Genomic DNA, 25,456 nt, shown 5'->3' on the forward strand with positions numbered 1-25,456 from the left:
AACAAGCGATGTTAGTGTGGCAATCTCCCCGCTGGGCTATTGTGTTTTGACAGGTGGACTGCCTCCCTGCCAAAACACACTGATCATTGCTCACAACCATTGGCTGTAAGCGCTGATCGGATGCCAGTTTTCCCAGCATGCTTGTTCAACAGAACGGTTCCTGCGCCACCTCTGTTTTCGGGCGATGTTGGTCCCGTGTGTACCTAGCCTTAAGCTACATTCGCATGGACAACTAGCACCGGTGCAAATTGCAGCATGCGGAATCTACTAATTTATACAGCTGTGAGTAAATATCTGCAGCTTCTGAGCCCATACACATTAATGACAGGTTGGTGGTGACCACCGCTATCTATTGCTGTTTGGAGGGACAGTGATTACCTGCGGTGATTGCTGCTGGATGCGCAAAAAGTGTGACTGTGAATAGCCACAAACAGCCACTTACAGGTGCCAAAAATGGCTGAAGAAATCAGCAGATACCTGCCACAGTCATTCACATTGGTGCTAGTCACCCATACGAATGCAGCCTTATTCCTGTGTAGCACTAATGCTGCGTACACACGACTGGACTTTTCGATGGACTAGGTCTGACGGTCTTCCCGACGGACTTTCAGCAGAGTTCCGACGGACCTTCTGAATAAACGGACTTGGCCAAACTAAATCACACCAAAGTTCGACGGATTCGAATGTGATGACGTACGACCGGACTAGAATAAGGAAGTTCATAGCCAGTAGCCAATAGCTGCCCTACCGTGGGTTTTTGTCCGTCGGACTAGCATACACACGAACGGATTGCTCGATAGGAACTGGGTCTGGCGGAGTTCCGGCGAAAAAATTTGAAACATGTTCTATTTCTAATGTCTGTCACATTTTTGAACAGCAAATGTCCGATGGAGCCCACACACGATCGAATTGTCAGACGGATTCGTTCCTTTGCTGTCGAAAAGTCCGGTTCTGTGTACGCGGCATTACAGATACGTTTGTAACTGTTTCAGCAGTTACTGTGTTTTAACACTCATGTACATGCATCATTACAAACAGGAGTGCATTTACAGTTTATGCTTTTGGGATTGTTAATGAATTTCTAAGTTTTTTTAAGCAGTGATTATTTTTATTGATTAAATCATACATTTAGTGGGTTAAAAAAAAAAATACCTGGAGGAAATAGTGAAATGTACTTAGTGTAGGGCTCACCTAAAGGAGCAGTTTTTCTAGATCCACATGACATACAGTAATTCCGACTCATCTTCCCCTCCTCGCATAATGCATCAACAGTATCATCATCATAAAGGAAAGCATCTACATGAAGGGTTGGCCTCTGAAGACTCTGAATCTGTAAATAACCACAGAAGATAATTAGTGCATGTAAGGTTGGAGAATAGATGGATGGATAGGGTCATTAAAATAACCCAAATGATAAATGATAAATGGAGGAGATGCATGCATCTTCTAGAGATTATCTGTATTTACACACAGTAGCCAATCAGATACAGTCATAAAGAAGATCTGAATGTCTAGAAATCTCACAATGTCTATCACTTGGTTCTCTGATCCAACCATGGCTTCCAGTGGCAGACTGCTTCGTAAGTCATCAGCAATACAGTTTAGAAGCACATCAGCGTTACTTCTGAGTAAATCTTCTATTTCACCTACAATACAATTTAAAATATTAATTTCACTCATCGCTCAAAAGAGGCTTACAGGTATAAAAGCTCTTTCAGTATGTTAACAGCAACTTCTTTCGCTCTTTGTTGAATCTACATTAACCGCTTCAGCCCCAGAAAACTTTACCCCCTTCCTGAGCAGATCACTTTTTACAATTTGGCACTGCGTCGCTTTAACTGACAATTGTGTGGTCGTTCGACGCTGTACCCAAAATTAATCTGTGTCCTTTTTTCCCACAAATAGAGATTTCTTTTGATCACCTCTGCGGTTTTTATTTTTTGCTCTATAAACAAAAAAAGAGTGACAATTTTGAAAAAAAAAACAATATTTTTTATTTTTTGCTATAATAAATACCCCCCCAAATTGTTTTTGGAAAAGCAAATTTCTTCATCAGTTTAGGCCAATATATATTCTGCTACATATTTTTGGTAAAACAAATCGCAATAAGCGTATATTGATTGGTTTGCGCAAAAGTTATAGCGTCTGCAAACTATGGGAAAGATTTATGGCATTTTTATTATTATTTTTTTACTAGTAATAGTGGCGATTTGTGACATTGCAACGGACAGATCAGAGACTTTTGACACTTTTTTGGGACCATTGGCATTTATACAGCGATCAGTGCTTTAAACATACACTGATTACTGTTTAAATGTCACTGGCAGGGAAGGGGTTAACACTAGGGCACGATCAAGAGGTTAATTGTGTGTTCCCTCACTGTGTTCTAACTGTATGGGGATAGGATTGACTGGGAGAGGAGCCATATTGTTTTTCCCACTTAGTAGGAACAAACAATATGGCTCCTCTCCTCTGACAGCACAGAGATTTGTGTGTTTACACGCATACAAATCCCTGTGCTGGCGCTCGTGTGCACTATCGCGTGTGGCTGGCAGCGATCATGCCCTGGGGGTCACGTGAGTTGGGTCTCTCGCCACGCGGTGGTGCGCGACACCCTTGGTAGCTGAAAAAGGGTAGGATGTACATGTATTGGATTTTGCCAAGGAGAGCCATTGTGCCGCAGTATATCTGCGTGACACAGTTGGCAAGTGGTTAACCAGCACTGCTACTAAACAGATCTACATGCTTATTCTATTATTAGAGCTAATGTTTCTGTATTCTTTTTTAATTTGTAAGATGATTGAATTAATTCACAGTATAAGCAGCTAGAGGGGCCAGTGAGGTCTTGATTTAACCACCTCAATACTGGGCGCTTTCACCCCCTTCCTTCCCAGACCAATGTTCAGCTTTCTGTGCTCTTGCACTTTGAATGACAATTACTCAGTCATGCTACACTGTACCCAAATGACATTTTTATAATTTTGTTCATACAAATAGAGCTTTTTCTTGATGGTATTTATTCACCACTGGGTTTTTAAATCTTTGCGAAATAAGCCAAAAAAAAAAACAACAATATTTTCTACTTACTGTTTTAAAAGAATAATAATAAAATCTAATTTCATCATAAAGAGGGATTCCACCTAAAAAAAAATATTAAAAGCCAGCAGCTATAAATACTACAGCTGCTGACTTTTAATAAATGGACACTCACCTGTCCCGAGTTCCAGCGATGCCGGCAGCCGAGGCCGATCGATCGCTCGGCTCTCGGCTGCTGCCGTCACCATTCTAGGTGAGGGAATCAGGAAGTGAAGCGAATCGGCTTCACTTTCCGGTTCCCTACTGCGCATGCGCGAGTCGCGCAGCGCAATAGGAATTATCCGCGCTGTCTCTGGGACCCGTGTGTGTCCCAGCAGACAGCGCGGCAGGACAGGAAATGACATAGACTCCCACGGGAGTCTATGCCCAGAAGTGGGTGTAAATACCTGTCTTTGACAGGTATCTCCACCCCCCTCCCCCCTGTAAGGTGCCAATTGTGACACCGGAGGGGGGGAGGGTTCCGATCAGCAGAAGTTCCACTTTAGGGCTTAAATTTAGGCCAGAATGTATTCTGCTACATGTCTTTGGTAAAAAAATAATCCTGATAAGTGTATAATTGGTTTGAGTGAAAGTTATAGTGTCTACAAGCTACGCTATGTATCACTGACATTTTAACAATCCTGATGTGCTGATGGCCTATCTCATTTCCTGAGGCCCTAAAATGTAAGCACAGTACAAATATCCCCCAAATTACCCCTTTTTGTAAAGATGACAGTACAAGGTATTGAGTAGAAGGCAGAGTGAGTTTTTTAGAGATGCAATTTTTTGCCCACAATTGTTTGGAAAATTAAGATTTTATTTCTCACACATGGCATAGGTAAACTTGCAATTATACCCCAAAATATATTCTGCTACTCCTCCTGAGTATGGTGATACCACATGTGTAAGACTTTTCTACAGCCTGGCCACATACAAAGGCCCAACATGCAAGGAGCACCATCAGGTGTTCTAGGAGCATAAATTACACATTTAGTTTCACATTTTTGAAGGGCCCTGGAGCACCAAGATAGTGGAATTACCCACAAAATTACCCCATTTTGGAAAGCAAGCACCCCAATGTATATTCCAAGAGGCATAATGAGTTTTTTGAACATGTAATTTTTTTCCAAGTTCAAGTTTTTGGAAAATGTGGAAAGAAAATTAAAACGTATTTTTTTTTTTTACACAAAGTTGTCAATTTATAAGATATTTCTACATCAGCATGTTTCACATAGCATGTGCATAGCAAAATTTACGCCCCAAAATACATTCTGCTACTCCTCCCGAGTACAGCAATATCCCACAGCCTGGCCACATACAGAGGCCCGACATTCAAGTAATACCCTCAGGCATTCTAAAGACATAAATTACACATTTCATTTCCTGAGTACCTATCACATTTTTGAAGGCTCCTGAACCTTTTTGTTAGGATTCTGTCCTCCTCAGTTTCCATTTCAGAGCCACTGCTTTCTACTGGATCATACTCGCTATCTGAATCTGACAGAGAGATTTCCCCGTTTCTCTCGTCCAACATACTCTGGAGTATATGAAAAACCTCCTAATTTTTTAGCCATGTTAACAGATCAGTGAGACAGATGTGGCAGATGTTGATCACTTGGAAAGATTTTTGCAGACGTGCACTGGGACAGATGTGGCAGATGATCATGGACAGATGTGTGCAGATGTGCACTGGGACAGATGTGGCAGATATCATGGACAGATATGTACAGATGTAGCAGATGATCACAGACAGATGTGTGCATATGTGCACTGGCAAAGACGTGTGTAGATGATCACAGACAGATATGTGCAAACGTGCACTGGGACAGATGTGGGCAGATGTGCACTGGGACAGATGTGGCAGATGATCATGGACAGATGTGGCAATGATCACGGGCAGATGATCACGGACAGATGTGCGCAGATATTTACTGGGACAGATTTGTGCAGATAACCACGGACAGATGTGCAATGTGCATTAGTAAAGATGTGGCAGATGTGCACAGATTTATGGGGGGGGGGGGGGGGTATTTTGACAAGTACCTGCTCCCAGTGCCACTCAGATCGCCTTCCCAGTGGAAGTTTTTTTTTTTTGCGAAAATGTAGCTGCTCCTGGATGCCCTGGCAGTGTGTTGTTTTCCTGCCTCTAAACACCCCTGCCTCTTAAATCCTCTAAGCGTTCATGTGCATGGACACACAGGCTAACATGCAGGGGTGTTTAAAGGCAGAAAAAAAACACCAGAGAGCAGAGTCATTTTTTCATATTTCCATTTATTAAATCTTCTCCCTTGTTGTTTTAACTTTAAGTAAAAGATTTTTTTCTGTTAGTAAACACCTTATACAGCCCACTTCCTGTTTCTTGTCTGGTCATTAGCGTAGGCTTATGATATCGTGTATATGGGGGGAAAAAAGCGTGCTTCCAAACAATTAAAATGGAGATAAATCACAAGTAAAACAGAAGCAACTCTAATGTAGCGCCATGTCCAGGCCTCAGTGGGACACTTCGGGACAGCCGGAAGAGAAAGAGACTGTCTGCAGGACCACTGATCACAGACCAGATCACTGTCTAAAGGCCCTGGCAGGGTAATCAGCCACAAACATCACTGACCTTTTTATAGGTCCAGTGCATCTGGTAAGCAGGCATTCCTTACTTCCGGTGGTGGTCACATATGGTGTCAACAATACAAAGGACTCAAAGAGATTAGAGTGCGCCTAATAAGAGTCTGTATATGGTCTAAAAGTCTAAAATTGTACAGGACTGTGCTATACTGGATATTTACATTATATATGTTTTTGTAAACCACTTTTCCAATAAGGAGGACTTGCAACATTGGCCAAATTGATGCACGTGCTGAGAAGTTTTATAGCTAGATATTTGTGTTAATGATATGTGCAACTCTGTTCTAATCTGATGACATCATGCACAGCTCTCTCTCTCTCATGCTTGTGAGAGTTTGCCAGGAAGGGAGGGGATGATGAGTCATAAGAGGGCCAATGAGAGCTGAAGGGCTGCAGAGCTGGAGGTATGCCTCTGTGTGTCTTTGTAAATCCAGGAAGTGAACAGGCAGGAGCTTCAGCTGCCCACAGTTAAAATGGTAGCAGCCAGACTCAGTGGAGGGAGATTTTTGCAGCATATTTGGCAAGCACAGAATCACAGTATATATAAAATAATATGCAAAATGGTTGGAGGGAAGCCTCAGAATGGCAAAGATGTTTTTATTACAAATAATGTGAGCAGACTGCAGTTCCTCTTTAAAACTGCCCAGTGTACATGAGGCCTATAGGCAGAAACTCCACACACCAGACTTTCAAATACTGATTATACTGTAAAGATTGCACAAAAAAGGGAAGGCAAACGATGGTGATGTAAGGTATGCAGGTACATTTATTTGCTCGTGAAGGGATTAATAATACTATAATATCTATAGTCTGGGCACAAGGGCATTTTAAATTAGAACTCCATGCAGAGGCAAAAATATTTCAGCTATCATTTACCTATAGAAGGTTAAAAGATAAATAGAAAACTGGTTGTCACCAGGAACAGCTACGTTTATCCTTTTATTAGGTTGCCTGGGATTATTTAAAGTCTAAGCTCACCTTTAAACCATGTTGCATGTTAACCCCATATTTTTTTCTTAAAGGTGAACTTAGCCTTTAAAGGGGTTGTAAACCCTCACGGTTTTTCCCCCTAATACATTAAGGTGAAAAACCTTTTGTGTTGCAGCCCCCCGACCCCCAGTCCCCTCGGCGCTGGAACCTGATCATTGCAGCATCAAGGACGAGCACAGCAGCTCCAGCCGATGTCTCAGGTCCTCATTGGATAGATTGATTGGCCATTGGCTCTCGCTGCTGTCAATCAAATCCAGTGACACTGGAGCTGGGGTCGGGGGCCAAGTCCTGCTGTCTGTGTCACTGGACCCAGCAGCAGGACTCGGATGCACGGCCACACGAGTGCCCCCACAGAAAACGGCTCTCCGTGGGGGCACTCGAGAAGAGGAGGAGCACCGTGGGGGGAACCCCAGAAAAGGAGGATTGGGGCTACTCTGCGCAAAACCCTTGCACAGAGGAGGTAAGTATAACATGTTTGTTATTTATTTTTATTTATTTTTTTAAACAAAACTTTACAATCACTTCAAGTACAGTATTGTGCAAAGGTTTTCTGCATGTCTGAAAAAAAATGTAAATGAACAGAAGCGAAATCCAAATCAAATCAATATTTGCCTTCAAAGGAGCATCAATTCTTCTAGGTACGCTTGCACGCAGTTTTTGAAGGAACTCGGCAGGTAGGTTGTTCCAAACATCTTGGAGAACTAACCACAGATCTGTGGATGTAGGCTGCCTCAAATCCGTCTATCTTTTCATGTGATCCCAGACAGACTCGATGTTAAGATCAGCGCTCTGTGGGGGCCAAACCATCACTTCCAGATATCCTTGTTCTTCTTTACACTGAAGATAGTTCTTAATGGCATTGGCTGCATGTTTGGTGTCGTTGTCCTGTGGTAGAATAGTCGCACACCTCCCTGATGGTATGGCACGATGGATAAGTATCTGCCTGTATTTCTCAGCATTGAAGACACCATTGATACTGACCAAATCTCCAATTGCATTTGCAGAAATGCAGCCCCAAAGGAACATCCACCATGCTTCACTGTTGCCAGCAGACACTCATTATTGTACCGCTCTCCAGGCTTTCCAAAACAAACTGCCTCCTGTTACAGGCAAATATTTCTCATTTTGAATTATCAGTCAAGAGCACCTGCTGCAATTTTTCTGCACTCCAGTTCCAATGTTTTCGTGCATAGGACATGGAAACAAGGTTAAGAGACTCAACTAAGTGTGCACACATAGGAACTGGGGTACAGAAAAATGTGTCAAAAAATGCATGTAAACACGTCTTGCACCCAAACTCCCGCAAACTGGTGTAAACCCGCTCTTGAGCCTCGTACACATGATCTGATTTTCCGACGGGAAATGTGTGATGACAGGCTGTTGGAGGAAAATCTGACCGTTTGTACGCTTCGTCGGACAATTGTTGTCGGATTTTCCGCGGACAAATGTCTGTTGTCGGATTTTCCGAGTGTGTGTACACAAGTCCGTTGAACAAAAGTCCAAAGTACAAACACACATGCTCAGAAGCAAGGACGAGCCAGAAGTGGTCTGTCTTGTAAACTAGCCTTCATAATGGAGAATTAACATTCGTGATGCGACAAATTATGAAATCTCAAAATGCAGCGCACATTCTTTTCTTCTTTAATGGGATAATAATGAAGCTGTTTTGCTGGTAAAACTGATGGAGTTATTGCAAACGAATTTTCAAAAGGCTTTTTTTTTCTAGTGATATCAGGAATAATATTATTATGCTTCTTATTATTTATTTATTTTTGGGTGCAAGTTACAACAACACCATTATCCCCTAGTTTTTAAAGCGGGAGTCCGCCGGGACTCCGCGTTTTTTTTTCTTTTTTTAAAAGCCAGCAGCTACAAATACTGCAGCTGCTGACTTTTAAAATAGTGACACTTACCTGTCCAGCGCGCCCGCGATGTCGGCACCCGAAGCCAATCTCTCAATCGTCTCTCGGGTGCTGCCGCCGCCATCTTGGGTATGGGAATCAGGAAGTGGAGCCTTTCGGCTTCATTTCCCGGTTCCCTATTGCGCATGCGCGAGTCGCGCTGCGCTATAAGGATGGACCCGCTGCCTCTGGGATCTGTGTGTTTCCCAGCAGGCAGCGGGGGACTTTCGGAAAGGGGCGTAGATCTACGCCCCTTTCCGCAGAGAGCTATCCCGGAAGTGGGTGCAGATACCTGTACTGTACAGGTACCCGCACCCCCCTCCCCCCTGAAAGGTGCCAATTGTGGCGCCGGAGGGGGGGAGGGTTCCGATGAGCAGAAGGTCCACTTTAGGGTGGACCTCTGCTTTAAGATCAAAGTTACAACTATGTTGGTGTCCCTTGTCAATTTTACATTGTAGTTTTTAAAATATAACTGTCTACTCCAGGGGTTGACAAATTTGCTTGGAATCTAGGAGCCAGCTAAAAAAGTTAGGAGCCAGGTCTGTGATGGTGATCTGGACCTGTCCCTGGCCTGACATGGAGACGAGTGAGGGGAAGATAGCGCCCCCAGCCCCCCACCTGTCTCCAAGTCATTGTCCATAGCTCTTAGAGGGACATTTTATTTTTTTATTTTTTTCAAATGACAATTTTTTTTTAAATTGCATTTTAGTGTAAATATGAGATGTGAGGTCTCTCTGACCCCAGATCTAATATACAAGAGGACCTGTCATGCTTTTTTCTATTACAAGGGATTTTTACATTCCTTGTAATAGGAATAAAAGTGACACACTTTTTTTTTTTTAAAAGAACAGTGAAAAAAATTAAAATAAAAGTTAAAATAAGAAAAAAACAAATATTTTAAACGCGCCCTGTCCCGCCAAGCTTGCATGCAGAAGCGAACGCATATATGAAAGCGGTGTTCAAACCACACATGTGAGGTATCGCTGCGATCGGTAGAGTGAGAGGAATAATTCTAGCCCCAGACCTCCTCTGTAACTTAAAACGTGCAACCTGTAGAATTTTTTAAACGTCGCCTATGGAGATTTTAAAGGGTAAAAGTTTGTCACCATTCCATGAGCGGGCGCAATTTTGAAGCATGACATGTTGGGTATCGATTTACTCGACGTAACATTATCTTTCACAATATAAAAAAAAATTGGGCTAACTTTACTGTTGTTTTTTATTTTTTATTTTTTATTAAATACATTTTCCCCAAAAAAGTGCGCTTGTAAGTCCGCTGTGCAAATACGGTGTGACAGACAGTATTGCAACGACCACCATTTTATTCTATAGGGTGTTAGAATAAAATATATATATAATGTTTAGGGGTTCTGAGTAAAGGGAAGGAGATAGGCTGGCAGGCAGGGGAAGCTCCATTAGCATTGCTGGTTGTAATTCCAACGGCCATCACAAGAGGGCACCAGATTTCAGAAGGAACCATAGGATCGTAGAAGGCTTCAAAGCCGGGGGCTCAATTACCGGCCACCAGCGGCGCGGCCCGACGCGATCACGCTGGGGGGGGGGGTCCACGGAGACAGGATACCCCCAGCTGTGCTGCCCCAGGTGCCAGGTCGCTAATTCTAGTCGCAAATGCGACCTGGCGCCCGGGTTTTGTCGAGCCCTGGTCTACTCCCAAACTGTCATTTAAAGTAAAACACATAGCCAAGTATTATTCTCCATTATTTTTTTATTGTGCATTAAAAGATGAAAACAAATTAAATTAGACATGCTATCTGCCAATAGAACTTAACCAAAAAGTGCATTCTATGCATCCAAAATTATAGAAAATATAACAAATCAAATCATTATTATTCAACCAAAAAATAAAATAAAAGCCTCATGCATGTGTCCTGCTTCTTAATATAGGGGGTCAACAATGCCAAGAGTTGGTGAAAGCAGGGATCCGTCATCTGGAGATAATTCCGAAAATCATCTGGTTTATTCTACTGGAGCTCCCGCAGCAAAGGCATATGACATAATTGGTCACGATTAATAAAGCAACCAATTTTTGGTACAAGAACTCCTCCTCCTCCTGTTCCTGGACTGGACTTGGGTCAAAACAATAACTCCAAGGCCAATAATAAATAACGTTATCTCCTCCGATTCCGCAACATGGCTGGTTGACTAACGACCATTTGGAAATGAACTGAAAAGTGTGAAATGAAAAGTGCAAAATGAAAAGCGCAAAATGAAAAGCGCAAATCAACACACCAAACTTCTACTAAAACGAAATTAGAAGAAGGAGCCCAAAGGGTGGTGCTAAAGAGCTGAAAACCCACGTAGTATGTCACTACTTTCGTGTTTGTTGGCTGACAATTGTGTACCGTTTGTATGCAAGACAAGTTCCTGCCAACGCCCTTCGGATAAAAGTCAGAGGTTTTGTCTGCGAAAAATCAGATTGTGTTTATGAGGCTTAAATGAGCATATTTTATTACACCAGATGCAGTGTGACTGCAATGGGCTTTTATTCCAGCACAGTACCACTGCATGGACAAGGCAAAATTCCCGGTCTCACATGTGCTCGGTTCACACCACTGTGCTGTGGTGATGTGTGGGCACGGTGCGCTGAGCAAAAGTCTTTATCTGCACACTGTGATGAGAGGCAATCCACTGCCTCGCACTGCATGGCTGGCAATTAAACTCTATGATATATCTTTGTGACATCTCAATAAAGTTTGGTTAAAAAAAGGAAACAGTGTGATCCGCCAAGCTCAGAGCATCTTCAATGTGCTGATCTCATCCGGATTGCACTGCCATGCAGCGGCTGGTGTTACCCAGCCCTTAGGGCACATCTACACCAGATGCAGTCAGATGCATTTTTAAATGCAGCATAAATGCAGAATGAACGCATATGCAAGAAGAATGAACATATTCCAATAAGCTGCATTTACACCAATGCAGCGCATTCATGTGCATTTAAAAAAAAAAAAAAGTTTTAGCATGCTGCACTTTTCTGCACTGGAACGCACCACCAGTGTTAATTTTGGCAGCAAATTTGGATTTCGTTTTAGTCTTTTGACTAAAATGGCATTTTAGTGTAGCACTGACCCCGGAAGGAGCGGATGGTTGTCTTGGGCTTACCGTTTACCTCCTCCACCTTGTAACTTGTCGTTCTTGTCTAGGGTTCCCGAGGTTGATAGCCCAATAACTGCAGAGACCGACACTGGAATTCCTTTACGAATTTTTATTTGCTTAAAATGTTGAACAGAAACACAGTCTCTCAGCTGGGAATAGAGGGTATAGTTATGGAAGCTCAGGCACTTTGAAACCGCTGACACTTTATAAATGTCTCTCTAGGTAATCCAGGGAATAGCCACTCGCAACTGGATATGTCCACTGTCGGATAAATCCTGATTTATGGACTTAGCAGCCGACACATGACTTAAATTTAGCAAAGTCTCTGCGACAGACTTGGTTGCAAACTTTTAGATGAACACAGAAAGTCTCTCACAGGAACTTAGTTGTAATAGGATGGGAATAGGAACCTTCTTACGGTACCAGTATCTTACAGCCGGTCCGGCGATACCGTAAGAAATGTGGATTCAATTAATGTCCATACAGCTCAGCATCCAGGCTCTTACCATGCGTGGCCCTCTTCCAAAGAGTTCTCCCCTGGTTGCATGACGAGTTGCTGGGCCTCTCCAAAACCAGAGACGACACCGGACCACTTTAGAATCCTCCTTCCAGTTATTGTGCCTCGGACTAGCCAGTTCCGAGACTCAGAAACGGATGGATCTGCACCCCTAGGCTATGAGGGCCTCTGGGGGCTGGTCAGGAGGACCAGGACCATGGAGTCAGAACATAACTTCTGGACCGGAACCCAGAACTATGTGACTTTGGCACCTTAAGTACCCCCTCCTGGAATACAAAGCGAGACAAACGCGCCCACTGATTGGCTTCTGAGAGAGATTGGTACCCAATGCGTCCAACCAGAATGCGTTCCAATGCCTGTCAAAGGTGTTACCTACACCTATGACCAGGCAGGACATTAGTACAGCCCAGCCAAACTGATGTAAAAAAAAAAAACACAATTTAGAACAATTAACCCCAAGACTCAACTATAGACTTGGGAAAAAACAAAATTTACACACATAGCGCGTACTCTTCAGGAGTACCGGCGCTACATTAGTTTTAGTCCCATTTTAGTCTTCTGCAATTATTTTAGTTTTAGTCGTATTTAGTCGACTAAATCTCCAGTACATTTTAGTCGACTAAAATCATTTTAGTCGACTAACATCTAATGGATGTAGTTGAATTGTAATGCATTTTTTAAGCATTTCTCTACAATTTTTCATTATATACTCCTAGAGTGAAAAATCTCATATGTTATTATTTATGGTGTTGTATGGTTTGTACATGCACTACAGACCAGTGTTAATTTTGACGTCAAATTTCAATTTAGCTTTAGTCATACTCTTTTGACTAAAATTACATTTTGGTTTTAGTTGTATTTTAGTCATCACAATTGTTTTAGTTGTATTTTAGTCTACTAAAATAGTATGTATTTAGTAGACGGAAATGTATTAGTCAACAAAATGAACACATAAACAGGTAAAGAGGTATAAACGCAAACATATGTACTGCATACATGCATGCACGTGTGAAAACACAATGTAGCAAAGAAAATAAATGTGCACAGCGGGCGCAGAGATTGTGTTGGAAGAGTCCTAAGTGAAACACTGCAATAATAAGACAAGAAATAGGAAAACACAACATAAACACATGGCTCTCCCAGCAATGATTGGGCACTGTATCAGCTTACTGCTATGTCTCATCCACTGGATAACCCTGGGTAGGACATCCGCAGACACCTGAGCCAGCACGTTGAGTACAGCTCGCTGAGCCTGATCCAGGTCCATCTCCCACCTTTCGCGTTTTCCCACTCTGGGTGTACCAACAGGTTCCCAATCTGGGTGTACCAAGATGGCGTCCTCACCATCGAGAATATCGAAGGAAGGACCGCCCTCTGGCCAGTCACTAGGCTTTCGCAGCTTCTATGGTATGGACGCGATTCCGGAAAGAGAAAGCGGCAGGGGGTCAGAGGTCACCTGGAAATGGTGACGTTTCCTAGGGAGCGGAAGTTGCTGTTGCTGGCTGCTGCTGGGGAGCTCGTCTGTGTTGGGGGTTCTGTAGAAGGGGGTCGCCGGATTTCCCCATTGGAGGAGGGAGGAGAGGCGCCGGGCTGAGCGGTCCCGCCGGGGGCTGAAGAGAGACTTCTCCGGGTAATATGGACCGCCCTGACCATTCCCAGCTGCTGGGGAACATCGAGTCTCAGAGGAGCCTGGAGAGAATATCATGTCTGCACTCTCCTATGAGACTGGGACCAGCAGACGTCTGTACCCCCAATCCTAATCTGGGCGGAGAGAGGTTCTGTGAAGGCTCCCCTCATGTCTCCTGTGATCAGTGTCACAGACAGGGGATTGGTCCTCGACTTTTATCATTGTCACCACCACAGGAATAGAAGGGGAATCTTCCATTGGAGACACCTGTTGCAATGACAATTGATTTCCTCTCACTTCCTGTACTGTTTGTGGAATACAGAAAGCAAAAGCTTAGCAGGGTTTTTTTTTTAAGTAGAACTTAAGGCAAAACTTTATTTGGGATAGAGTAAGGGAAGGCTATGACAACTGTCATGTTTTTTTTACCATCTTTGTCCCATTGAAGAGATTTCCCTTCACTTGCATAGTAAGGTTGAATAAAGACACCAGTTCAGCCTGAGTGAGTGTGGGTGCGTGTCTACAATTGTCCCTATCCCTATGTGTCTCATTAAGATGCTCATCTATTACTATATTATATTTAAGGTACCCATGCAGCGCTCCCCACTAAGGATGAGCTCCGGCGTGTTCACATGGTCCACGTGCAAAGCCCGTCAGGAAGTCGGCGCAGCACTGTGCTAATCACAGGCAGTGAGACATTGTCCTGATGTGCGGCTGTAGAGATCAAGGAATGTGTCACTGCCTGTGATTAGCGCAGTGCTGACTTCCTGGCGGCCTCTGCATGTGGACCATGCAAACACGCTGGAGCTCATCCCTACATAAATCGCACACTCACATCGGGCCCTACCCTCAAGGAGCCTCCTAGCCAAATCAGGAAGTGAGAAGGGAAAAATTGTTTCCCCTATTGGGAAATTTCCCTTCTAGTTCTGTTCTGATGACAACTCCAAATGTGGGATTTTCTTTCACTTTTCGTTGTAACTGAAGGACTTTTTACTGGGATATACAATGTAATACTGACATAATCACACACATAGGCTGGTCTTTTTTCAACCTCACCTACTATGTAACTATATGTAATGACTCTTCCTAACAGCAGCACAGACCGCAATAAAATCTGACAGGGGTTCCAACCACAAAAACAGTTTCTACTTAAACCCCACACTACCCTATCCAAAACTAAACATTTTGGTTCTAGATAGATTTAAAAAAATATATATATATTTGCTTTTTCTGCACTTTTTTTCCTTTTGTGCATGAAAGAGTTAATCCCCATCTTATTATCTTGTGTTGTCTGTCCTGCTGGAGGATATTTCATCCTTTTTCCTGTCCTTGCCCTTTACTTTGTGGTACAGGGTAGCTCTTCCTCCTTGCTCACCTAGGCAAGAATGTCGTTGTACTAAATTCCACTTGTGCTGAAGAGCTAATCTTTGGGACCCAGCAGAGACCTTTGGCTTATCTGCAAAGTGCCAGTTTTCATGCATGCACAATAGACCAGCATCAAGGCAACTGCAGTTACTCTCAAAGTAAATTCCCATCTTACAGCTTTATCACAGGAGAATGTGTCCCCATTGGAAGATTTTTCCCTTTCTCCATGCTCTGATGACCACTCAAAATGTTTAAATTTCCTGTTACTGGGACAAATAGAAGTATGAATCTCCACAGCGAGAAATAAAAACTCGGCAGAGGCTCTAACCCTTCCCTAATCTAAAACGAAGTAATTTTCGGTTTTCAATATATTTTTAGGCTGATCATACATGGCAGACAGGACAAGATAAACAGAGCCTGTGTCTCCCAGATCACACACAGTATTTTTACTGGAAGCTTGTGATTCTAAAATACATACAGTACATGTCTATAGGGAGAAGATCTCTTAACAGCAGCATCTTTCAGGTGGGGAGTGGTGATCAGCAACCAGCGAACGCTTCGCCAGGCAGGGAATGGGGATATATGACATATTATATAGAGATATTATATATATTCCTTGGTGTCTGTAGGTAAAGTGACCACAGTCTAACTGTACAATCTCCTTTTGCCTTCCACCAAAATTCTGTATCTCAAGAGCCTTTCTGATTGGTTAGAAATTGGGCTGTTTAAGAAGGCCCTTGTATTACGCTTTTTTTTTTTTTTTTTTTTTTTTTTTTTTTTTTTTGTATGTCTGAAACTCAGATTGTGGAAAAAAAAAAATCGAATTGATGTGCATGGCCAACTTTTAAGAAAAGTGTGCAATCTGTACTGTCGGAGGGCACCATAAGGGGCTAGCCTCAAGCCTTGTACACACGGGCTGAAAATTAGCTGTTGCAGCAGAAACCGTCTGACTTTCGGCCTGTGTGTACAGCTGCCCGTCCAACAGATACAGGTCTCGCAACCGTCTTCTGTGGAATGAGCATGCTAGAAAACCAGCAACCTATCGGCATCCGATTTATAGGAAGCGCTCACTGTTGTGTTCTCATGGGGGTTGGTACTACTGTCAGAACACAATGGCACAGTGGGGGAGACCGCTATACTAACTTTGCATAGTTAATGTGATGACCTCTTCCTTTTTTTTTTTTTTTCATTCAGCTCACTGGGTTAAATGAAAGAAAGCTTAAAGTGGTTGTAAACCCTTACAACCAACTTTGACCTACAGGTAAGCTTAGATTAAGGCTTACCTGTAGGTCCAAGAAATATCTCCTAAACCTACACGGTTTAGGAGATATTTACCCGAAGACAGCCGCCGCTGTCTAGACAGTGGCGCGCAGGCCGCAGATCGAGGCGATATGCCGCGAGTGTCGGCTCCCGTGCACATGCATGGGAGTGACGTCATTGCGGCGTCGGAGTCGCTCCGAGATCCATGGCAGCGGCAAAGAGGAAGACGGAGGACCACTTCGGGGGCTTCGTTCTCAGGTAAGTTATTCATAATGAGCTAGTATGCTATGCATGCTAGCTCATTATGCCTTTGCCTTACAGGGTGTGCTTTTTAAAAAAATTAAATAAAATTTGCCTTTACTTCCTCTTTAACGTATGTACCAGGCTTTAGGGTCTTTTTACACAGACTTGTCCATTTGATGAACTCTGCTTGCTCAGCGGGGGATCGATTCGCTGATCCCTGCTGAGCAGGCAGATGACAGGTCCCTCTCTGCCCACTGTGCCAAGACGGACCTGTCAGAGTCACCGCTGACATCCATTGCCCCATATTGGTGAATGGAGTGTCCGATCATGTCTGCCTGAAAAACTGAGAGGCAGACCTGATCGGAAAGCTTGTGTGAAAGGGGCCAAAGGCTGGGTTTACACTTGTACGACAAACGCTCCAACATTGGGAGCTCATGTCGCATGACATGTGAAAATCAATGTTTCCCTATGGGAGCCGTCTTAACTGGTCCAACTTCGAAAATGCTCCCTGCACTACTTTGGTCCGACTTTAAACCTACTTTAGCCTATTGAATATCTTTGAAGTCAGATCAAAGTAGGATCCTTGTCCTAACCATCCAACTTGTGACATCCTACATGGTGATTACAGCAACACTAAAAGGAATTTATGTCTCACTGGGATTGTTTTGATTGGTCAAAGGACAAGTCGTGCTATCCCAAAGACGGAGCAAAATCTTATCTTGTTCATTCAAGTCGGTTGGAAGTAGGACCGATGTTGGACCAATGTTGCAGGACAAAGTAGGATAAGTCCTACAATAGTCATGTCTCACTAGTGTGTACCCGGCCGGGTTCACACTGGTGCGGCAAACGCTCCGATATTGGGAGCTCATGTCGCATGATGTGTGAAAATCAATGTTTCCCTATGGGAGCCGTCTTAACTGGTCCAACAGTCGACAAATTTGACTGGTCCGACAAGTCGGTCCGACTTTGAAAATGCTCCCTGCACTACTTTGGTCTGACTTTGATCCTACTTCAGCCTATTGAATATTATTGAAGTCGGATCAAATTCGGATTGCCATCTTAAAGCGGAGTTCCATCCTAAAGTAACTTCTGCTCATGGGATCCCCCCCCCGGTGCCACAATTGCCACCTTTCAGGTGGGAGGGGGCTGCAGATACCTGGATAATCCAGGTATCTGCACCCACTTATGGGAATAGCTAGCCCCAGATGCCCACACCCAAACCCCAGCACCCCCCGTACATCACCCCCCCCCCCCCCCATTGAGTTCTGAAAAAAACAGTTCCCAGAACACAACTGGGACCAGTGAAGACACGTAGCGAGCTCACGCATGCGCAGTAGGGAACCGGGCAGTGAAGCCACAACGCTTCACTTCCTGATTCTCTGACAGAGGATGGCGGCGGGGCAGCCAAGAGACGAGTGATTGCTCGTCATCTGCTGCCGACATCATGGGCACCCTGGACAGGTAAGTGTCCATTTATTAAAAGTATTTGTAGCTGCCGACTTTTAATTTTTTTTTAAGTTGGCCCCCCTCTTTAACTGACCTGACTTTGGCATGTGACTTGTGCTCTGAGGATCTTGAAGGGGAACTCCAAGCCCAAAAAAAAAAGGTTCCCCCTCCAAGAGCATGACAGGTCTTTCGGTCTGGTATGGATTTTCAGGGGAACCCCCACGCTAAAAAAATGGCATTGGGGTCCCCCCAAAATCCATACCAGACCCTTATCCGAGCACACAGCCCGGTAGCTCAGGAAAGGGGTGGGGACAAGCGAGCCACCCCACCCCCTCCTGGACTGTACCAGGTTGCGTGTCCACAACATGGGGGGTGGGTGCTTTTGGGCAGGGGGGCCCTTCGCCCCCCACCCCAAAGCACCTTGTCACCATGTTGAGGACCAGGGCCTCTTCCCGACAACCCTGGCTATTGCGGTGTGTGTGGGGAGGGGGGGGGGGCTTATTGGAATCCATAAGTCCCCTTTAACAAGGTGACCCCTAGATTCCGGCCCCCACCCTATGTGAATTAGTACGGGGTACATTGTACCCCTACCCATTCACCTAAAAAAAATAAAAAAAAATTTTTTTTTTAAATAAAACACATTACCCAGGTTTGTAAAGTAATTTATTAAGGCAGCTTAGTTGTCTCTTCCGATCCATTCTCCCTTCTCTGCCGCCTCCACTGATGTTTTCAGGCTCTGCCGGTTCTTCTCCGCTGATGTCGTCTAGCCCTCTCCGGTTCTTCTCCCTCTGTACACTGTCTTCACTGCTGTCTGTGTCTTCTCTGCTATCTTCTCCCTCTTTTGCTGGGTCTTCTCCACTGTCTTTTTCCCGCCTGTTCTTCTGATGTTGACTTGATGCTCTCTCCTGCTCTAATGCAGAGTGTGCCACTTCTTATATTGGCATGGGGCGGGATCACTGGGCAGTGAGGTAAGGGGAGGGGCCTCCATATGATGTCACACCCCGACCCATGCCAATATAAGTAGTGGCACACTGCGCACCCGGTAACAGCCAGGGTTGTCAGGAAGAGGCTCTTGTCCTCATCAACATGGGGACAAGCTGCCCCAAAGCACCCCCATTGAAGTCAGGATGCATGTCGGATCCAAAGTGGTATGAATGTCATGTCATACCAGTGTGAAGCCCCTTTCACGTTCCCGCGACTTTGCCGCGATTTCTTGGCCGTGATTTTTATGCAATTTTTGCCGCAATTTCAGCGAATGCCTGTGTAACTCGCATCAAAATCGGACCAAAGTAATGCAGCAATTTTCAGCTTTCAGCGCTCTTGCACTTTCAATGACAATTGCGCGGTCATGCTACGATGTACCCAAATACATTTTTGATCATTTTGTTGGCACACACACATAATTATATATATTTATATAAAATGGATGTGTGTGTATATTATCCACAAATGAAAAAAGCCTGGTAACAAAATGTGAGTTACTATGTCTAAACGCGATTACTTTGGCGTTTCAAATGCCTCTGAACATCTGTCCTAAACGCATTTTTTTTGTGTGTTACAAAAAATGCTTCTGAACTCAACTGCCTAGAAAAGACCCTGTGTACCTGTACTGATAAGATAACAGAGGAAAGTTCAGGGGCAGCTGAAAAAAATGTCTAACTGTTCCTGAATGTCCGTTTACCAGCAGCCGTGTACATGAAAGTAAAGGCTGCCAGATCATCTTGGCACTACTGATGTTTTATTATGTAATGGTCCAGTGAAAAAGATTGTTTGACTTTGGTGAAAAAGGAATGCTTGGACAACCTTTTCAGAAAATCTCTCCAGCCCATACACTATATACTATCGATATAGGTGGTGCCCAAATCTGTTTTATCACTTGGAAATATCCTGTACAGTATGATTGCTTTTATTCTAGCTCTGCAGTTTCTGACTTTTGCTGTGTAACTGATTCTAGCATTGCTTGAGAAAGAGGTTGTAGAGGGGACACCCAGAGTAAGAATGCAGGCTCGATTGCAGATAGTATGTAGAACAATAATTAGTTGGTGGCCAATCATAAATCATGAGAAAAGGAGGGCAGATCTTTTATTTTATTTATTTTTGCTACAAATCAATTGCAGTCAAAATCATTTGCTAGGTAATGAATGACTTGGAACGTCTGATCACAGGATGATTGATTTCATGCAGCATTTGGAGCAAGCTACAGAATCACTAACTTCAGTATCACAAAATCTGATGGCTGTTGATGACTGATAGACCAGTGATCTGTAGCTACCCAGAGAAGCATTGTAGCCAATTATATAGCAGCAACTCTGTATCCAGCTACAAATCACCAGAGAAAACACACTTGCTACAGTTCTTTGCTACAACGTTTCTAGTGTGACATGCCTACCCTAACAATTGGAGCTGAGGCAGAAGGTCATCGCTGTATCAGATAAACTTTTCCAAGTCGACAAGAAGTTATAGGAAGAGAGGTGAAAAGACTTGCTATAGCGTGCATTGCTGACTTAGGTTAGAAGATACAATCTGCATTGCTATTGTTCTCCCTCTTTTACTGGCCGGTGAGTGCACTGAACATGCAAGTGCTTGTCCTTGATCAGCGACTCGCTAAGGCCCCTTTCACACTGGGGTGGTTTTCAGGTGCTACAGCGCTAAAGGTAGCGCCTGAAAAAACCGGCCCCTTTCACTCCCTCCGGCTTTCACACTGGAGCGGTGCTCTAGCAGGACAGTAAAAAATGTCCGGCTAGCCGCATCTTTGGAGCAGTGAAAGGAGCAGTGTATTCACTGCTCCTAAACCGCTTCTACCCATTGAAATCAATGGGGCAGCGCGGCTATACCGCTAACAAAGCGCCACTGCAGTGGTGCTTTGCGGGCGGTTTTAACCCTTATTCGGCCGCTAGCGGGGGTTAAAACCACTCCGCTAGCGGCCGCAGACCGCCGCTAAAATGATGGTAAGGCGCTGCTAAAAATAGTGGTGCTTTACCGCCGACACCCGCACCGCCCTAGTTTGAAAGGGGCCTTAGTGGTTCTTGCATGCAAGGGTTGGTAATATGTAAAATGTAACGGCAGATGAATAGTTACTCAGACCCTTACTTTGGAAATTGTGTGTTGCTATGGAAAGCCCCAATATACTTATTTTTGCCTTGTGTATATTTTGTTCTAGGGTAAAGTGCGTTACAGAAAAGAGCCAAAATGGTTTTAGCAGACCTTGGACGGAAGATCACGTCGGCGCTACGCTCTTTGAGCAATGCCACAATCATTAATGAGGAGGTAAGAGTTTCCGAAAATATTTGTCCTCTAGAGTTTTGGTATTTTCTTCATCACCAGAAAATAGTACCCAGCAGGTCTTAACCTTTTATTAATGAAGCAAATTAAAGTACATACATTCAATTTAATAAGCGGGAAAGTGCTACAATCCCAAAATTCCATGAAGGTCAGCAGGATGAGATCGAGACATCTGTGCTCGGACTTGCGTAGTATAATGCCGCGTACACACGATCGAATTGTATGACGTACTTAGTCCGTTGAAACACATTTCAACGGACAATCCGCTCGTGTGTGGGCTTCAGCTGACTTTTTCAGCGTGAAGTCCGGAGTACTAAGAAGGTCGGTTTGCACACCAATCTTCCCGTCGTACTTTGGTTTCAGCAGACAATACGGTCGTCAGTATGCTAGTCCGACGGACTAAGAATGGCGCATGCCCAGGAAGGACTTACAGAGCGGAAACGTTCTGTCTTGTAAAACTAGTGTTCGTATTGAAGCTAGCATATTCGTCATGCTGCTAATTTTGTGATCTTTTAATATAGCACATTCTTTTCTTCTTCATAATGCGAGAAAAGTGAAGTTGCTTTGCTGCTTATATTCACACAGAGTTATCACAAATGTCTTTATTCATCCTCATCTTATGATTAATATTCCAATTCGAGAATAAATTAAAAAAACAAAAACGGACGAATTAAGCTGAAGTCTGAAAAGCGCGAATCGTCTCTAACCAAACTTCCACTAACGCAAAGTCAGCAGAAGGAGCCCAAAGGGTGCTTTGCTGTGTCAGGGACTTCCTATTTCTAGTCCCGTCGTACGTGCTGTACGTCATCGCGCAAGCTTTCGTCGGACTGTTTGTGTATCCGTGTGTAGCCAAGTCCGTTCAGTAGAAAGTACGCCGGATTGTCCGTAGGATTGTATGACGGACTAAGTACGTCATACAATTCGATCGTGTGTACGCGGCTTTAGACATCCAAATATCCAATAGAAAAGTAAAAAATCTGGCACCAGGGCATCTTGAAATAAAAACTGTTACTTTTTATATTTCAATTGATAAATAAAGCTGCACTGCTGCTGGATTTTTTTACTCTTCTAATACATTAAATAAAATTGTCTTCCATGTCTACGTTTGTTTGCCCATCCTCACTAACATTTCCTGTTGGGTGGTCTTATAACACCATGAAAAGTAGGGGTGCAACGGATCAAAAAACTCACGGATTGGATCGTTCCTCGGATCGGATCATTTTTTGGATCAGCCAATAATAATTGAATTTGCAAAAACCTGTGAAAATTCCACCACCATATAGTCCCCACTGTAATATACATCTCCCCCACTGTAATATTGTCCGAGCATGGCTGGGTATGGGCAGGGTTTTGCAAGGGTATGGAGGGATGGCTCTGACTGCGCTTGTCACAGAGCAGCGCTGTTGGCTGTACAGATGCAGCCCACAGCGCTGCTGCCATCCAATCTCTCCCCTCCACTGTACAGATCAGTACACATAGGGGAGAGAGGAACCGGCGTTATCATGATGCCGGTTTGTTTACAAGTGATCGTTCCGTCATTTGATGGAGCGATCACATTGTAAACTATGATGGGTGCACCAAGATGGCCACCGCTTCGGAACTAGGCTGAAGTCGCGGCCTTTCCTAAGGCTGAGACCACGGAGCACTCAGCGTGTGCAGATCCGAACGGGGTGACCCATTCGGATCACGGATCGGTGACAATCCGTTGCACCCCTAATGAAAAGTGTGAATTCTTTAGTTCAGGAGCTCATAGCAACCAATTAGAACCTATCATGTATGGTTCTGGCTTCAGCTGAGTGAGCTCTGATTGGTTACACTGAAAAAATATCCCTATTTCATAAAGAATTGAGGAAGAGAGTGGTTAAAAAAAAAAAAAAACGATCAGTTAAGTTTTATCTTTTTATTCCATGGTAAGCTGCGGAAACAAGGAATTTGACTGTTTAGTGTGGTCGATACCCCCATTATTATCCCTGGTTTATTTGCTCACTGGATTAAAGGATAGGTTCAGTTTAAAAAATAAATAATAAATGCACATTCCCTTTTTTTTTTTTTTTATCTGCAAAAAAATTACTTTTTTATTTTTTTTGTAGGAGCCTGGAAAGTATTGCATCCTTGATCAGAATATAGCTAGTGCAGTGCATTGCTCCTGCAGACTCAGTGTAAGCTGTCTGCTCATTTTGGCAGGCAATTATACAATGACAGGAAGAATCATTTAACTGGGGGGGTGGTGATCGAAGAGCGGGAACATGTTACATGTTCCCAAGGGTGAACTTATCCTTTAACAAAATGATTTTGTACATTTCTATCTTCTAAACTGTTTTGATAGATGTTCTTGTCAAAACTGATTAACTACTCATATAAGTGCAAAAATGATTAATTATAGAGGAACAGTTCTTGTTCAGAATATGGTTCTAAGACCCTGAACATTTTAAAGTGCACCAGACCTAGCCTAAAGTTATTCCAAGCTTGACAACAGTGCTGAAGTGCAGGCCATTTGGTTCCATCAAGTTACCAGTGTAAGTTGTGGCATTGATGCCTTTATTTCTGTAGGATCCCATGGGTCCTGGGCCCAAAATATACAAATGGAGACTTGACGTCTGCTCATGTGGAGGTTAAGCTCTGCCCCTTCCAACCAATGAAACCAAATCATGTCGATTTAAAGCCGTTGTAAAACATTAGTAGTTTGGTTCAGTGTTTTTTTTCCGGATCTGCAAGGTAAAGGCATAATGTGCTAGTATGCATTGCATATTAGCACTTTATGTGAAACTTACCTGAAAACCAAGCTGGAGGCAGCATCAATCTTCATCTGTCTTCCTTCCGGGTCCACGGACTCTGGCTGCGTGACGGGTGGCCGTTCCTTCAGAACGCATGCGCCGATGATGTGATATGGCTGCATATATATAGTAAATATCTCCTAAACAGTGCATGCTTAGGAGTTACAGTACCTATAGGTGAGCCTATTAAAAGGCTTGCCTATAGGTACAAACTATGCATGGGAGTTTACTTCCTCTTTAACTGTCAAATGCCAGGGCATATTCTTACCGTTTTGAAGTTTTGCCATTTGATAAAAAGGGTATGGCCTTAATTCCGACTTGAGCAGTGAATGAAGCTCAATGCACAACCTTGGCCAGAGATTGAAAGGGCTCCAAAAGGGACATAGGGCCTGATTTTGAAGACTAACACAGGTATAGTGTCTACACTTCACCTTGGAAATGTTTTAAGCAGTTCAAATTCATCTTAAAGGGGTTGTAAACCCTTGCATATACCCAGTGAAGGAACTATTCTCAAGTGATACACAGAAAAGAAACAAATCCTATCTATGTCGTACCTGTCTATCTGCAGCTCTCTGTTTTGTTCATCCAAAGTGCTGAATTTATAAGCTTGTCTGAGAGTTCAGGAAAAAGGTGGTGGAGAGTTGAAGTTACACCCTGCAGAGCTCAGTGAGGAGAGCTCTAAGTGCTGATTGGAAGGACGAGACACACCCCCATTCACACAGTACAGAAAAACAGAGCTGAGGCTGTCAATCTGCTGGAGGCCTCTCCCCATTACCATTTTTCTGTTGGTGTCAGGAAAATTTGTCAGAAGTGACTCATGCTGATAGCAGAGGAACAAAGCAGTGGACAGAAATGAGACTTGGTGCTTTTAATTGAAACAGGAATTCACTATAGAGGGATATACTTTGTTCATATTTTGTATCTGAGATTTACAACCATTAACCCTCCTCTCCAAATATTCCTCTATAAGGTATTTATATGATTTGCATAGAGTGCAAGTCGGTCAGCTATTTGCAGCATTGTTCCGGTAGGCAATGTCAGCTGGCATTTCTAAGGACCATTTTTGTCTGTTTTCTTTGCAGGTGCTCAGTGCTATGCTGAAAGAAGTATGTACAGCCCTACTAGAAGCTGATGTCAACATTAAGCTTGTAAAGCAACTAAGAGAAAATGTCAAGTAAGTGTTTTCTTAACACAGACAAGGAAATTTGTTTTGCTTCATACCAAACATACTGTGCAAGATGAGTGT

General features: G+C 43.6%; 2 protein-coding genes across 2 annotated transcripts in view; one reads left to right on the forward strand and one right to left on the reverse strand.

Moving 5' to 3' along the window:
• Positions 1-13,558, reverse strand: part of LOC143943137 (uncharacterized) — a 42,820-nt gene extending 29,262 nt beyond the window's left edge. Inside the window, exons 1-3 of the mRNA XM_077464709.1 lie at positions 13,387-13,558; positions 1,525-1,646; positions 1,192-1,330 (exon numbers count right to left, since the gene is read on the reverse strand). Coding sequence (XP_077320835.1) covers positions 1,192-1,330; positions 1,525-1,646; positions 13,387-13,483 — 358 coding nt within the window. The 5' untranslated portion in view covers positions 13,484-13,558. The remainder of the gene's footprint in view (positions 1-1,191; positions 1,331-1,524; positions 1,647-13,386) is intronic.
• A 103-nt stretch (positions 13,559-13,661) lies between these two features.
• Positions 13,662-25,456, forward strand: part of SRP54 (signal recognition particle 54) — a 34,486-nt gene continuing 22,691 nt past the window's right edge. Inside the window, exons 1-3 of the mRNA XM_077464708.1 lie at positions 13,662-13,846; positions 21,315-21,421; positions 25,293-25,384. Of these exons, the coding sequence (XP_077320834.1) occupies positions 21,344-21,421; positions 25,293-25,384 (170 nt within the window). The 5' untranslated portion in view covers positions 13,662-13,846; positions 21,315-21,343. The remainder of the gene's footprint in view (positions 13,847-21,314; positions 21,422-25,292; positions 25,385-25,456) is intronic.

Source organism: Lithobates pipiens, unplaced genomic scaffold, assembly GCF_037356315.1.
Source record: "Lithobates pipiens isolate NorthernLeopardFrog02 unplaced genomic scaffold, aLitPip1_a1.2 Scaffold_30, whole genome shotgun sequence".
In the NCBI taxonomy this organism is placed as follows: Eukaryota; Metazoa; Chordata; class Amphibia; order Anura; family Ranidae; genus Lithobates; species Lithobates pipiens.